Below are 16,119 nucleotides of genomic sequence, written 5' to 3' on the forward strand. Positions count from 1 at the left end.
TTGTTTATTGATGACTTTTCTAGATTCACTTGGATATACTTAATGAAATCTCGGGATGAAGTCCCGAGACTTGTGAGGCAATTTCATGAGCTTGTTTTAACTCAATTTGATACCAGAATTAAGGTTTTCAGATCTGACAATGCAAAAGAGTATTTTGATAAGAGTTTATCCTTGTATCTCTCTGACATGGGGGTTATTCACCAAAGCTCCTGTGTTAGAACCCCTGAACAAAATGGAGTTGCTGAGAGGAAAAAAAGACATATTGTTGAAGTTGCAAAGAGCCTTTTGTTTGCCTCACATGTTCCCACAAGATTTTGGGGTGATGTTGTACTTACTGCTACCTATCTCATAAACAGTATGCCATCCAGGGTTTTAGAGTTTAAATCCCCCTTCAGTCTTCTTCATCCAGACAAGGATCTCTTCCCAATTCCTCTTCATGTGTTTGGTTGTACCTGTTATGTTCACATTCCAAGTGTACAGAGACATAAGTTTGAACCAAAAGCCCACAAATGCATCTTCCTTGGTTACTCCCCCACACAAAAGGGTTATTGTTGTTTTGATCCAAAGACTGGCACCCGACATGTCTCTATGGATGTTACCTTTGATGAACTTTCTCCTTTTTATGGTTCCTCTCAAGAAGGACATTGTCAACAGGGGGAGAGTCTGCCACAAGTCTTTGCTCTTCCTCTTCCTGTCCTAGTTGAGTCTCTTGACAAACATGTATCCTCACCAAATGAATCAAAGGAGGATCAGCCACTTCATTCCTCTTGTCCTAGTGCCACTATTTCTTTACCTCCTCGTCCTACCCATAATCCCAAAGTGTATCAAAGGCAGAGATCCAGGAATGAGCAAGTAGTTTCCCTTACAACAGATGAAGCTCATACATTCCCAATCACAGATGAGATAACAAGTACTGCTTCAGCTCCCTTGGAATCATCCTTCCCAGATCTTGATGTCCCCATTGCTGTTAGGAAAGGAAAGCGGAAATGTACTACACACTGCATTTCCAAACACCTTTCTTATGACCTACTTTCTCCTTCATACTATGCCTACCTCTCTTCAGTTGCTTCTAACCCCATTCCTAGGTCTGTATCAGAAGCTCTTGGGATTCCATAATGAAGAGATGCCATGCATACTGAAATGGATGCTCTACATGAAAATGGTACTTGGGAGGTGGTGGATTTGCCTGAAGGGAAGGATCCAGTTGGGTGCAAGTGGGTTTTTACCCTTAAATACAGGGCTGATGGGACTATTGAGAAGTACAAGGCCAGACTTGTTGCAAAAGGCTACACACAGACATATGGGATTGACTACCTGGAGACTTTTGCCCCTGTTGCTAAGATGACATCTGTAAGGGTTCTTTTATCCCTGGCAGCTCACTTTGATTGGCCTCTCTATCAGTTAGATGTAAAGAATGCATTTCTGAATGGTGACTTACATGAGGAGGTCTACATATGTCTTCCTCCAGGAATGTATGGGAAAGATATGCAAGGAAAGGTATGTAAACTGAAGAAATCTCTTTATGGCCTCAAACAATCTCCTAGAGCCTGGTTTGAGAGATTTAGAGCTGCACTTGTTAAATTCGGCTATGTTCAGACAAAGTCAGATCATACTCTTTTTGTGAAGAAAAGTGGATCTCTAGCAGTGTATCTCATTGTGTATGTTGATGACATTATAGTGACTAGTGATGATGCCTCAAGCATTCTGGCCCTTAAGTCTTTCCTCCGTACAAAATTTGAGATTAAGGATCTGGGGGAGTTGAGATACTTCCTTGGCATAGAAGTTGCCAGATCCAAGGATGGGATTCTTATTTCCCAGAGGAAATATGTCCTTGATTTGTTGTCTGAAACTGGAAAAATGGGTGCAATACCAGCTGCAACTCCTATTGATATGAGTCACAAACTTTCAGCTTCAGATGGAACTTTGTTGGAAGACAAAGGGGTCTTTCAGAGACTTCTTGGGAAGCTTCTGTACCTATGCATGACTAGGCCAGATATTGCGTATGCTGTCAGTTGCATTAGCCAGTTCATGCATGCTCCTAGAGATACCCATATGGCAGCAGCAGAACAGATTTTGTGCTATTTGAAAGGCTCTCCAGGAAAAGGAATTCTATTTACCAAGCATGGTCATCTGAAACTTGAAGCCTATATTAATGTTGATTGGGCTGGAAATATTGATGATAGAAGATCTACTTCAGGGTATTGTAGTCTGGTGGCTGGTAATGTTGTCTCTTGGAGGAGTAAGAAACAATCAGTTGTGGCCCGATCCTCCGCAGAAGCAGAATATAGAGCCATGGCACATGGAGTCTCAGAATTGTTGTGGCTAAGGTCCTTAATGGAAGAACTTGGGATTGATCATGACAAACCCATGATGTTGTACTGTGATAAGCAGGCTGCCATCAACATTGCTCACAACCCGGTACAACATGATAGAACCAAACATATTGAGAATGATAGACACTTTATTCGAGAAAGTGTCTCCTCCGGTGAAGTGTGTCTTCCATTCATTACTTCTGAAGGACAATTGGTAGATTTCCTCACCAAGGGCATTTCCAAGGCAAGGCTTCAACATGACACTGGCAAGCTGGGCATGATTAACATCTATGCTCAGCTTGAGGGGGAGTGTAGAGGAGATGGGCCGAATGGCCCATAGACTGTCATTTCATGTTATGTTATGTTTCTCTCTGTTATGGGCCTTGTTTTGGGCCCATACTCTGTAATGTTCTGTTTTTTGTATTTTCCTGCCCAGTCAAGGGCCTCTCTGTAATTTGTCAAAGATTAACTTCTTAATAAGATGTTTAGAGTGTTAGAGAGAAGTTATGTTCGAACCTCTTACTCTCTAACACTCATTGCCGCCAGTTCTCTCTTCTCTTCCTCTCTTGTTTGTTTATTTTCTGGTTTGCATCTAATCTCAAACAGTTCCATACATCAAGTGGACTGTTTTTCAACTCATATCAACCTTGGGTTCAAGTTCAATGGAATTCCAGTAATTCATCCATTATCACATAAGAACCACCCTCAACCTCCACTTTCACAATCTCAAAGGAGAAAAGAATTGAGGCCATAAAGGAGGGGCATGTGCTTTGCAAGAATACAATCACTATGCCAAATCAGACCAAAATGTACCACGACAATTCTCTCTTTAAGGTGTGCTTCTTGCAACTTGAAGATTTTTACTGTGGATTGAAGTTGAGATTGGATAACATGTTATCATACTTCAGAGAATGATGGATCTTACTTCCTTTAAGTGGGCTTAGAAAGCTTGATCAAAAGAAGAACCTTGTAAAACTCCAAAGAGTTTTGTAGATTTTCTTGAGAGAATGATGTGTATTTCTCTCTTGGCCAAAAGCCTTTTTTCCTTCACCAAGTCTTCTGACCAAAGTCCAAGGTTCAAAGTATCAATACCATACACCCCATATTGGGCATATCACACCATATCTTTGGGTTACTGATACACTAAATTGAGGGAATTAGGACATATGGCCAGCTTTAGAGGTTAATACCCCTCTTAGAGATGTCTTGACTCAATCCTTGAACCTTGGTTATTTTTCCAAGTATTTTTGGCTATTTGAAACTCCGAGCATATCAATACTTTGAACCATGCAAAAGTCCCCTACCTCTTGACAGGAGCATGCATTTATAGATTGTATGGTCCAACCTTTTCATGCCCTTGATTGGAGATTTTATTAGCCCTTGTTGCATCTTCTAGAGAATAGGGTGTTGGCCAATTACCATTTATAGGGAGAATAACATTTCATCAAATATTCTCTTGTCAATCATTAACTAAATGTGAGATATGTCTTAGTTGATTGGAGATTTGATTAGTTCTAGTTACCTTTTGTAGGGAGGAGAATGTTGGCAATTTTCCATTTATGGAGAAAATAATATCACATCAATTATTCTCTTTTTCCATCATTGATTAGTTGGATTTAATTCCATAATCCATTAGAGACTTGAAATTTGAATCGTACTAAGGTCCCATGTGGGCCCCCTTTCAGTGCCAATGGATTTCTAGGGTGGGTCCCAAATAAAAATGAATCATACTAAGGTCCATTTGTGAATTTGAGCTTATGGGACAGGGCCTTTAAATCCCATGAAAATTTTAATGTCTACACAGCCATCAAAACCAAGTTCAGTGGCTCCTTTGAAAAGCATGGAAGAACACTACAAATGAACTGTCTTCATATCCTTGAGCCAACAATAACTAACTACAATTAATACCAAAGAATTTGGAACTAATATTCTGTAAGATCTCTCTAGAAATTTAATTATAAAAAAATGCCATATCCATGATTTACTGATCTTGTGAATTTTAAGTTATTAAGTTTCAATTGCTTCAGAGGTTTTAAACATATCTGGTCACCAAATGCATTTGATTCAACAAATACCACATTGCACACCCTATCAATTTTGAAAGTGTATAATTCTACACTGTTTAAAACTTTACAAGGATTTAGATGTAGAAAAATTATAAGCTGGGTTCTTATAAAACACAACACCAAGAAGTGAAAGACTATAATAAGATAAAGCAAAGACAATAGGTTTCCAAACTCACGATATATTTAGAGGTGGAAGCTATCCTACTATCATCAAAACTCCACATTTCTGTAGGATCTTGTAAAAGACAAGCACATTTGTCATCCCAATTCCTATCCTCATAGCCACCCAAAGTGCTTTCTCTGATCTCATAGAACTTATTAATAACCTGAAAACATAAATTAGTCCACAATAACTTACAGAAGATGGATGCTCAGCATGAACATATCAGAAAAAAAAGTTCAGGTCCTTCAGGAAGATAAAGGATCTCATTAATTGGTGTCTATACTAAATCAGCTACATTATATCTGAAATAATAATGAGAAGGTAATGTAAGAAAAAGAAGATTTACACAACTGACCTCATCTTTTCCTTCTTTGCTACAATAAAGTGAATACATTTTCATACAAGTGCTTTGGGAGTTCTGAGCCCTTCCTAGCATTGGAGGAGTCTTTAGAAATGAGGAGTGAAAAATCATTGTGATCTATTCAGGCCCAATTGGAGTATGTGATTCATTGAGGCTGAAATTCTGGCAGTCTTGGAAGGGATTCAAGGAATTGAATATCCAAAAGTTGTCAATTGAAGGAGACTCAAAGCTGGTGATAAATTGGATTTGAAAGGATGAGGAAGATGGATGGTGGTGCTACATCTATGAGAAAAGGAAAGTTATGAGGTTATTACGGGGGGTGGAGGTGACTTTTAATTGAGTGAGAAGAGAAGCCAATGCATTTGCTGACACACTTACTAAACAAGGGGTGGAAGGAACAATTTCTTTTGGGCTATGTTGTAATTTGGATCTTCCTTGGGGAGGGCTAAGAGAGCTTTTCCCTCCCTTCTTTGTACTTAATTGTTCATTATTAATGAAATTGCTTTTGTTATTGATAAAAAAAAAAAAAAAAAAAAAAAAAGATCTAAGCCCTTCCTAAGAAAGGGTGATGTAGGCATGAAAGCAAGGGAAGAATCCATGGAGAAAGAAACCAGTCTTCTCCCAATTCCTCATCAAATGGAAATTTTGTAATTTTTAGGTGCTTTGGAATTCAATATTCTTGAGCCATTGCAGAGGGAAGATGGACCCCTTTGAGGTGGAGGCAAAGGAGCTGGTTTTTGTGGTTTTTGTTTCCTGTAATGTTTATCTTGGAATGGCACTAGTTCTGGAAACAACTAATATGTAACATTAACTAACAGTGAGTGAGGGGAGTGAAAATAAATCTGCAACCAATATACCACGAAAGAATATAGTCATAAGTCATAACAGGCTTCCAGTTTGTGATAGTCATGGTTACGTTACATGCCAGGTCTTGATAAGAATACCACAAAAAATTTAACCAAAAAAAAGCACATGCAATAGGAAAAAGAGATGCAATTTCATGACTTAAAGATGAATTCAAACAAAGAGTTATAAATACAGAGTAACATAAATTGATTGTTAGAACTTAAAGCATCCAATTGGAAGTAGAAACATAATTTACACTTACAGTGATTAGAAGTAGAAACAAATTAGCCAAGACCCATATAATTATGAATGTTTAAATATATAGGTATATATATTAAAATAAATGAGAATTTTGGAAAGATAAATCATTAAGTATAAGATGGATTCATGCATGTACCTTTTTGAAATTTTCATTCTGGTCCTTTAGCATTGCTAAATCCACCTGTAATGTAGAACTAAGTTTTCTTTCTTCAAGGCATTCTGAAGTAAGCTCCTCTAACCTGCCACAAGTACAAATTCACAAGAAAAATCAGATACTTCACAATGGACATGTCTTTTCACTCTTATAGACATCAAAGCAGGAATCAAATTGACAAGAAAAGAGTTGCAATGCTGTCAAACAACCTTCTCTGGAAATCATTTAATTTCTGTGACATAAGCTCCTCGTTTTCCTTAGCCTTCTCAGCCTATCATAGACCACAAGAAAGCTTCTATAACCTTTCATGAAATGAGTGCATGGATTCATCACTTCTTTTATTTTAAATGTAATATAAGTACTTATAAGTTACACTCATAAACACCATGGGCTCTATTACGTAATACATAGAAATTACATAAAAGTGTTATACCTCCACCAGAGAATGGTCCCTCTCAGCAAATGCAGCAGCAACACAACCTTGAAAAAATTTAACCTGCTTTTCTGCTTCCATATTCTGAAATGAAAGGATGAAACCAATAACTGACTATGGGCAAACTACTTAACTGAAGCTTAATGAAAGGCTAACAATGAATGGAAACATAATTTCTCCATCAAATACCATGAACTAGAAAATCTATTGAGTCAGATATCTTAGGTGTTAAGTAAAGAACCATAATTTAACACTACACATCCACATGAAATAATTAAATTTTTTTTTGAGCTGCTTTCCTTTTGTATGTTGAGCATTTTGAAAGAAGGAATTAGTTGGGCAGCTGCACCTTCTTGGGGGTCTGCTGGAGGCATAGTGATTATGTGGAAAAGTGATGTGTTAGAAGGATTGGAATAGCTAATAGGCCAGTTCTCAGTGTCTCTGAAATTTAAGCAGGTGGAGGATGGTTTTGAATGGGCTTTAACAAATGTTTACGGCCCTAATGATTACAGGGAGAGGAGGAAACTGTGGGCAGAGTTGGGTGACATTAGGGGTTTGTGGGAAGGACCTTTGTGTCTAGGAGGTGATTTCAATGTAATCAGATTCTTGAAAGAAACAAATAGTCCTAGACAGAGGGTGACCACAAGCATGAGGAATTTCAATCGGCTTGTACATGCCTTCGAACTGAAAGAGATCCCTTTGGCTCATAGTAACTTTACCTGGTCTAATCTCCAAGTGAACCCCATTTTCTCCAAGCTGGATATATTCCTTTTTTCAGCTGACTAGGAAGAACATTGGGAGAGCTTGACTTTGAGAGCCCTCACAAAGGTGGCTTGTGATCATTGGACTATCATGATTAGTAAAGAAAAGTTGGAAAATGCTGGGCCTGCTCCACTCAGATTTTAAAACATGTAGCTGCACCATCCTGGGTTTATTAAGAAAGTTAGAGATTGGTGATTGCAAAGCAATCCAACAATGAACTGGAAGGGTATGAGGTTCCATAAGGAACTTCAATACCTAAAGAACAAAATTAAGGAATGGAACCTCATAGAGTTCGGAAAACTTGAAGAAAGGAAGCAAAATGTGATTCATCAGTTGGAGGATGTAGACTTGAAAGAATTAAGGGGGTGTCTTGAAGAGGGGGATAAGGAGCAAAGGTGGAGATTGAGAAAACGGATGGAGGATTGCTTACACAAGGAGGAAATTAATTAGCAACATAAGTCTAGATGTAAATGGCTAAAGGAGGGAAATAGGAATACTAAGTTCTTTCATGTTGTAGCAAATGGCAGAAGGAGAAAAATTTTCATCTCCAAATTAGAAGTTGAGGTCAACCTTATCCCATCAAAATGAGATTGTTGGGGCTTTTGTGAATCATTTTAAATCTATCTTTACAAGTTCCCTAAGTGAGAGGGTATGGATTGAAGCTTTGGAATGGCCAAGGTTAAGGGTAGAGGATAAGGAGTGGTTGGAGAGAAGGTTTGAGTTGGAAGAAGTGGTGTTTTCTATGGATAGATCAAAAGCACCATGTCCAAATGGTTTTGTGATGGTTTTTTATCATGATTGTTGGGAGATTTTGAAGGACTTAATGTCAATGTTTGAAGAGTTTCACAAAAGAGGAGTGATTAACCCAGGACTGATCTCCACTTTCTTAGCTTTGATTCCCAAGAAGAGAGAATCTAATCACCCGAGAGACTATAGACCAATCAGCTTGGTGAATAGTTTGTACAAGATTATTGCGAAGGTGTTGTCTTTAAGGATTAGACAGGTGCTCCCTTTTATTATAGCTCACAACAAAGGAGCTTTTGTGAGGGAAAGGCAGATAACTGATCAGATTCTTATAGCTAATGAGTGTGGAGGACCTTAAGAAATCAGAAAAAAAGGGGTTGGTCTGCAAATTAGATCTTGAAAAAGCTTATGACCTGGTAGATTGGTCCTTTTTGTTGGAGGTGACGATAAGCTTTGGGTTTGAAGATAAATAGTGCAAATGGGTGTTGGGGTGTGTTTGGACCTGCCACTACTCGATTCTAGTTAATGGGACAGGGTAGATTTTTTTCCAAATTCAAGAGGTATAAGACAAGGAGACCCCCTTTCTCCTTTCCTGTTTACTTCGATTGTGGAGGGCCTGGGGAGTTTGATCTCTAGAGCAAATTCTAGGAATTTAATAAGAGGGTGGATGGTAGGTAGGGAGGACATACCCCTTACATGAAATTTGTAGATGATACGATTTTATGTGAAGGAGGGGATTGGAATTGGGTTAGGAATTTGAAGCTTATTATACAACTTTTTGAGCAATTGTCTAATTTGAAACTTGAAAGTTAACTTTGAGAAAAGTTGTATAGTGGGAGTCAATATGAAGGAAAGGGAGATACTTGAATATGCAGACATTATGAAGTGTGTAGTGCCTGATTGGCCTTTGAATTGCCTAAATTTGCTTCTAGAGGACAATCCTTAGAAAGAAAGCTTTTGGGACCCAGTAGTGGAGAGAGTTGAGAAGAGACTTGCCTCTTGGAAGAAGAATTACTTATCTCTTGGAGGAATAATCACCCTAATTAGGTCTACACTTGCTAACTTGCCTGTTTATTATCTGTCGGTTTTCAAGATCCCAATTGTAGTGGCTAGTAAGTTGGAAAAGCTAATGAAAGACTTTTTATGGGAACCGGGGGAGGAGAAAAAAGACCATAGGGTTGGAGGGAGGTAGTGAATAGAGGTAAGAAGTATGGTGGTCTTGGCATTGGGAATATCAGGAAGAGGAACTTGGCTCTCTTAGGGAGGAAATGGTTGTGGAGATTCCCCATTGAGAAAGAGAAATTGTGGGCTAAGATTGTAGCTAGTATCCATGGGCTTGTGGATAATGGCTGGATGTTGGGACTCTAGCTAGGAGCACAAGAGCTTCACCTTGGAAAGCAATTCGGGCTATCTTGCCTCTGTTCTCTCCCTGGATCAGGTATGATTTACATTCACGTAACATCATCAAATTTAAGGAACAGGTTTGGGTTGGAGATTCTCCTTTGAAAGACCAATTTCCAACTTTATTTGCTATTTCTTCTTTTAAAAATGAACCTATTTCTACTTTTCTTGTGCCTTCTAAATCGATTTCAGGCTATGAGTGGAACTTGAGTTTAAGAAGAGCTATTAAAGACACAGAGTTGGACAGTATTATGGCTCTCTTGGGCATCCTTGATGGGATTTGTCTAGACCTCTCACAGTTAGATAGTAGAATTTGGACCCCATCTCCCGCAGGATCCTTCACTTGTGCCTCCTTTTTTAAGACACTTACTCAACCAGTTGACATTTCTGGTTTGTCTTTCCCTGTTAAGGAAGTCTGGTGTCAGCTTATTCCTCCAAATGTTGAGAGTTTCTGTTGGGAAGCGTTTCTAGAAAGAATCACATCCAAATGTTGAGAGTTTCTGTTGGGAAGCGTTTCTAGAAAGAATCACAGGTGATTTGCTTCAAAGAAAGAGACCTAATAGGCGTTTATCTCCTCATTGGTGTGCTCTCTATAAGGCTGATGGTGAGTCCAGTTACCGCTTATTAATTTCCTGTCAATTTGCAAAAAGTATTTGGGAATGGTTCACTTCTTTATTTGGGTGCAGTTGGAATTCCCTTCTGAATGTGCAAAGCCTATTTACTTCTTCTTCCTTCAGCTGGCCAACAAAAAGATGAAAGGTTATGTTGAGATGTGTTAGGGATGCTGTATGCTGGTCTATTTGGGAGGAAAGAAACTTAAGATTTTTTTCTGATAAGGAGAGAAGTCTATAAAGTGTCATAGAAGATCCACATAAGGGCAATACACTGGCTGAAATCTTTGCAGTTGCTCACAGACTTCTCAGTGAATGATCTGCTAGGAAATTGGAAGGAAGTTGCGAAGTCAGTCCCATTTAAGTTGACTTCAAGTCCATCATGGAATCCCCCCCCCCCTCATGGTTTCATCAAACTGAATTTCGATGGTAGCAGTTTGGGAAATCCAGGGCCATCTGGCATTGGGGGAGTGTTAAGGAATGAACAAGAGAAGATAATAGCCATGTTTTCTGGCCCCAATTGGAGTAGGAGACTCCCTTAGGGCCGAGGTAATGGCAATCATGGAAGGGGTACAAAGAGCAAGGGACCTGAATATCAATAAGCTGGTCATAGAAGGTGATTCTGAGATGGTAGTGGGCTGGTTAAAGGAAGACAAGATTGGGCTTTGGAACTACAACAATGAGAAGAGGAAGTTTAAGTGGCTGACTAAGGACATTGATGTAAAGTGTATTTGGGTAAAGAGAAGTGCCAATTCATTTGCCAATGGATTAGCTAGGCAAGGGGTGCAAAGGGATGTTATTTTCTCGGCTCATTTGTAACTGTTTTTCTCTCCTTGATTGCTTATTCTGAAAACTAGGAGAGCTAAGATGTTTTATCTCCCCTAATATGTATTCTAATCTCTTATTTTAAGGAAATGCTTCCTATTATTGACCAAAAAAAGAAGGAATAGAAGAATTTTTTATGGAAAATGAAAAATAATTAAAGGTTTCATGACCACATGATGTGGGAAAACATGAGTTACAAATGAACCCAGAACTTTTTTAAAGCATTGTATTAGAGAGAAAAAATAACAACACTCAAGTTCAACAAGAGACTGTACATTGGGGAATTTATAAAAAGTATCACTGTAATCAGTAATCTAGTTACAGAATAAAAAAAAACCTGAATTAAAAAAGGAGTTGCAAGATCTTCCTCTGAACAAGCAATGTAAGGCCAGCCATTACAAGAACATTCCTTTAATCTTCTTTTTTATTATCATTAATAAACAAAACTTTTATTAATTAATCATAACATACACAGATTACGATGATGAGATCAGCAGCTAGCCTCAGCTAACCACCCGTGAAACCCTTTGGTCACATCAGGATACATAACCCCAAAAAATCTGTTCTTTTGTTGCCCCTTGTTTTTTTTGATAAATGATTAATAATTTAGTGATATCAAGAGCTTAAATCAGTACAAGCATCCCTTTGAGAGGCACGAGTTGTGACCTACCCCAAATTTAGAAGAAAAGAAACAGATTAAAAGCATATTACAGCTGAGCCCAATATAGAGTATCCCTGCTTGTCCCTTGTTTAGCAAGACAATCAGCTAAAGAATTTGCTGATCTTCTGACCGTGTATGCATACATTCATGTCCCTCATACACCATTTTAATTTTTAATTTCATCTCTGTAGTACCAAGGAACAGAATCCGGGTTTTGTAGCCATCCCACCACCACACCACCTTGGAATCTCCTTCTATTATCAAATTTACTATGCTAAACTGGTGAGCAATCTGAATTCCTTGTAATGCAGCAAGCAGTTCTGCCCTAGCAGACTCTCCTTCCCCCACCAGGTCCTGAGAAAAGTGCCAAGATGTTCCCATCCTTGTTCCTCACCACCCCACCTACACCGGACCGGCCTGGATTCCTTGACTGCTTCCATCAAAATTCAGTTTTAAGCACTCTTCTGGAGGTGGTGTCCAATCTAAATGTGTTCTAACCTTCTGAGAACTGCTATTTGCCATCTCCCTCCAGTTTCTCCAAAAATCAGCAAAGGAAAACTGATGAAAATGGTCCACAATTTTTAACCATCTGCTAAACAGTTAGACTTATGCACCCAAAAAGCCTTAGCCCCCAATTCTTGCATTGGAGTTCTAGTTTCCCTCAACATATGTTTTTACTTCCACAATCCTTCTTGCCCTGTTCGCAGCCAGCCTATTACAACCCTCAAATCCCCTTCTATAATTATGTTCCTGTGGTCCAATTGCTTCACTTTTTGAAGTCCAATTGCTTTAAGCTCATACAATAGCCCTTGGTGAGGCACGAGCTGCAGCCTCTCCCAACTGATTACAAGGAAATTAGAAAGAAGAAAGAACAAGCATTACAGCTGAGCCCAAAACAAGACTTCCCTCTTTGGAGTCCCCTTCAATCAGTAGCTGCCCTACACCCAGTTGATTTGCAAATTGCACTCCTTGTAGGATGCTAGTAATTCTGCCCTGACTGAACCCCTAAATCCCAAAAGACCTGAGTGTTAGACAGTTGTATGCCCTTAGCTCCAATCAGAATAATGTACATTATGAATTTATTGTAAATGAATAAAGTACATATTTGATTCATGTTCCTGTGGTGTGTTTCTGTGTAATACCCTTAAATTGGACACTTATGAGACTCGTGTTAGTTTAGAATGTTCACAGTCGTTGGATAAGTCTGGGGAGATTTATCCTACCAAGGCTGACACTGGTGTGCTGCCAAATGTTGGGGTGGCCTGTCTCAGCCGCCAGGGTGAAACCCAAGGCACATGCAGTGTAGGATTAATTGAATCTTTGAACCGGACCAGATTTCCAGTATTGCCCTGGACCTTGGAGATTGATGAGCAAAACTAGAAAGTTACACCTGACCCATAGATTCGATTATGATACTGCACTAGATGTCGGATTGGGCTGTCTTTGATATGCCAACCAGTGAGATCCTTAGCAGGGGTCAAAACCTGGGTATGTTGGGACAGTCTGAGAATTCATCTGAGTGGGTGATCATAGTGACAGGATCAGCCCCTTTGTCGGACAAAGGTAATGATCGAGGATGCACTCTCTCTGATGGAAACCAAGACTGTCGGCAGCCGATTTCAATCGTTGAGATTTGTTTTGCAAAATATATTTTATAATATAAAAGTATATATATTATGGTTTCCAAACATTTGCAAAAGGATTTAATTCCCGGGATCCATGTGAGTAGAGAGTGCAACAATGTTCCTTGCAGCCGAGGGAGAGGTCCTCTCTTGTCGGGTAGTGTTTGATCATTATGGGCTGAGAGGTTAAGTGTAAGACCATTGAGGGTAATACCTGATGGGCTAATCTTGCATCTTCCCACAGTCCCTGGTAGGGCTGTTCATAAGAATGCCCAACCCAACCAAACCAACAAACCCGGACCGACCCAACCCGAGTCAGCCGGGTTTACATTCGTGTTGATCGGTTTCGGGTTGGGCACATACAAAAACCGATATCTCGGGTCGGTTTCGGTTTTCACATAAGAAAACCGAAACTAACCCGACCCGAACCGAACTAGTCTTTCTTCTACTAGTTTGGTAGTTCCTACTTCCTAGTTTGAATAGTTTCCTAATTCATACTAGTCTTCTAGACTTCTACTAGAAATAGAGGGCCCATTAGGCAATTACAATTAGAATTCAATTAATTAGGTGTCCTTTTTTAGTTTTTTACCTAGATTAGGCAATTACAATTAGAATTCAATTAATTAGGTGTCCATTTTTAGTTTTTTACCTAGATTAGGCAAGTACAATTAGAATCCCTACTAGAACTAGAAGGTCCATTAGGCAATTACAATTAAAATTCCTAGTTTCCTACTAGTCTTCTAATTCCACTTTTGTCTTCTCTTAAAATCTTCTATTCTCTAACTTAACTTGGTTGGTCTGCCCCCCTCAACTCAAGTCCTCAACTCAAGTCCTCAACTCAAGTTCTCAACTAATTCAAAGTTTATTCGGCTTTGTACAGGAGCAAAACCGAAACCGACCCAACCCGACTCAAACCGACCAGGTCGGTTTGGCCTATCAGTGGGTCGGTTTCGATTCCCACCTCTGGTAAGCCGACTAGGTCGGGTCGGTTGGGAAAATCCCATGAAACCGACCCAACCCGACCCGTGAACACCCCTAGTCCCTGGGTGTTACAAGGTGGCTTGGCCCAGGGACCACTTAGGGTAAGTGTTGGGCCCATAGAGCCCATGTGATGGGTTTCAGGGGGTGCATTGTCCATAACAGTGTATTCGGCCAGGCCTTGTAACAAACGTTGGGCCGAACCCATGTGGCTGATGTGTAGATCAATGTTTGGGTCCCACGCCATACAAGGAAGCCCAACTGGGCAGCAGTTTGGAAGGCTAAGTGAGCGCATAACCCTTTTGGGCCTAAAGCCCATTTCGAACTGGGCTGATTAGATCAGTTAAATGAGGGGCGAATTCTGATATTAGATTAGCAGATAGGATTGGGTCTTAACCCTATCCACTCAGAGAGTCCAGATCTGAATCACATTCAGATCTAGAAACCTCCTAATAGGATTAGGAGGGGGCTGATCTAATCTGCAGATAAGATAAGGGTTTACTCTTATCACTTAAAGGGAATTCTGATCCAAATATGATTTGGATCAGCAACTCCGAATGGGATTAGGAGCTGATCCCTTTAAGGTTATAAAAGGAGGAGGGGGCGGCAGCCTTTAGAAGATATTCAGATATTCACATTGTCTTCAGAGCTGAAATCACAGAAGAGAGTATTCAGCATCACTGCGCTGAATCTCTCTTGCCGCCTCCTTCCTGTCGCCGCCATATCTGCCAGTTCGATCTCCTCTTGTCAATAGGAGTGATCAAGATTGGATCTTGATATCAGTCCTTTGTGAAAGGGCTGATTGGAAAAGTGCTCACGTACCGTCCAGCTGATACTTGCGAAGGATCTAGTTCTTTTTGAAGAACGCTACGGATTCTGCTCCATCCTGCACTGCGCCATCTTCAGTGGGAGCAGTCTTTGGTTCCTTCCTTGGGCGTGAACACCTCCATTGGGAGATACTATTTCTCTGTATCAGGTATATCCCTCTCCTACTGCTTTTGTTCAGATCTGGTTCGTTTCTTGGTTCAAGATTGATCCTTGAAAAATATGATTTTCCTAAAACAGGGAATACGATTCCCAGTAGGATGGAGAGAAATTTTTTAAATTCGCCCATTCTATTCCGCAAGATTCGGGTGTCCATACGATGGATCTCTCCTCCCTTCACTGAGTAGAGGAGTACAATCTCTCCAAGCTCGTTTCCCAACACGCCCCCCATTCCAGAGCGTCCTGGATTACCTTGGCTGCTCCCATCAAAATTCAGCTTCAGTGAGCTTTCATGCAGTGGGATTCATCTTGTAGTTTCCCTAGCCTTACTGGATGAACACCTTGCACTGCTAACCAATTTCTCCATAAATCTGTAAAGGAAAATTGATGGAATGGTTCCATGGTCTTTAACAAACGTATTGCCCTATTCAACACACAATCCTTTAAATCCTGACTATTCCTCTCCTTCTCTTGAACTTTCACACACCCAAATTCTTTTCCCCCTCTAATTTCTTTTCAAGTTGGCATTGTGAAGTGTCTGCAACATCCCTGCTAATGATTCCACTTGCCAATCTTCCAGAATTTTTGAAAGTACATTGATCCTCTGGTTGGGGTGTTATATCATCACCCCTTCCCCTATTTTATAATTTGTACTGTCATTTTATCTTAGTGAAACTTATTTGCATTTACCATCAAAAAAGAAAGAAATATGAGAAAACAAATTGATCTAACAGATCCATTTCTAGGATGAAGGCCCTAGAATTCTAACACAAAATTTCACCTGACAATAGGCATATTATTGTAGTGCGCCATTGCCCTGCCAGTCACATTTACTATAGAATCCCCCCTCCAAGTTTAACTACTAAGTTAAACTTTGATTGATGATCAAGGTTACTTGGACCTTTGTAGAGCAATGGAAAGTTTTTTTTTTTTTG

General features: G+C 39.8%; 1 protein-coding gene across 1 annotated transcript in view; it reads right to left on the reverse strand.

Moving 5' to 3' along the window:
• Positions 1-16,119, reverse strand: part of MEE13 (myosin heavy chain-like protein) — an 85,198-nt gene that overhangs the window by 38,621 nt on the left and 30,458 nt on the right. Inside the window, exons 6-9 of the mRNA XM_088969874.1 lie at positions 6,597-6,680; positions 6,373-6,434; positions 6,146-6,248; positions 4,555-4,704 (exon numbers count right to left, since the gene is read on the reverse strand). Coding sequence (XP_088826000.1) covers positions 4,555-4,704; positions 6,146-6,248; positions 6,373-6,434; positions 6,597-6,680 — 399 coding nt within the window. The remainder of the gene's footprint in view (positions 1-4,554; positions 4,705-6,145; positions 6,249-6,372; positions 6,435-6,596; positions 6,681-16,119) is intronic.

The sequence above is a fragment of the Nelumbo lutea genome, chromosome 1 (genome assembly GCF_056320005.1).
Source record: "Nelumbo lutea isolate HS-2025 chromosome 1, American lotus-T2T, whole genome shotgun sequence".
Classification (NCBI taxonomy): Eukaryota; Viridiplantae; Streptophyta; class Magnoliopsida; order Proteales; family Nelumbonaceae; genus Nelumbo; species Nelumbo lutea.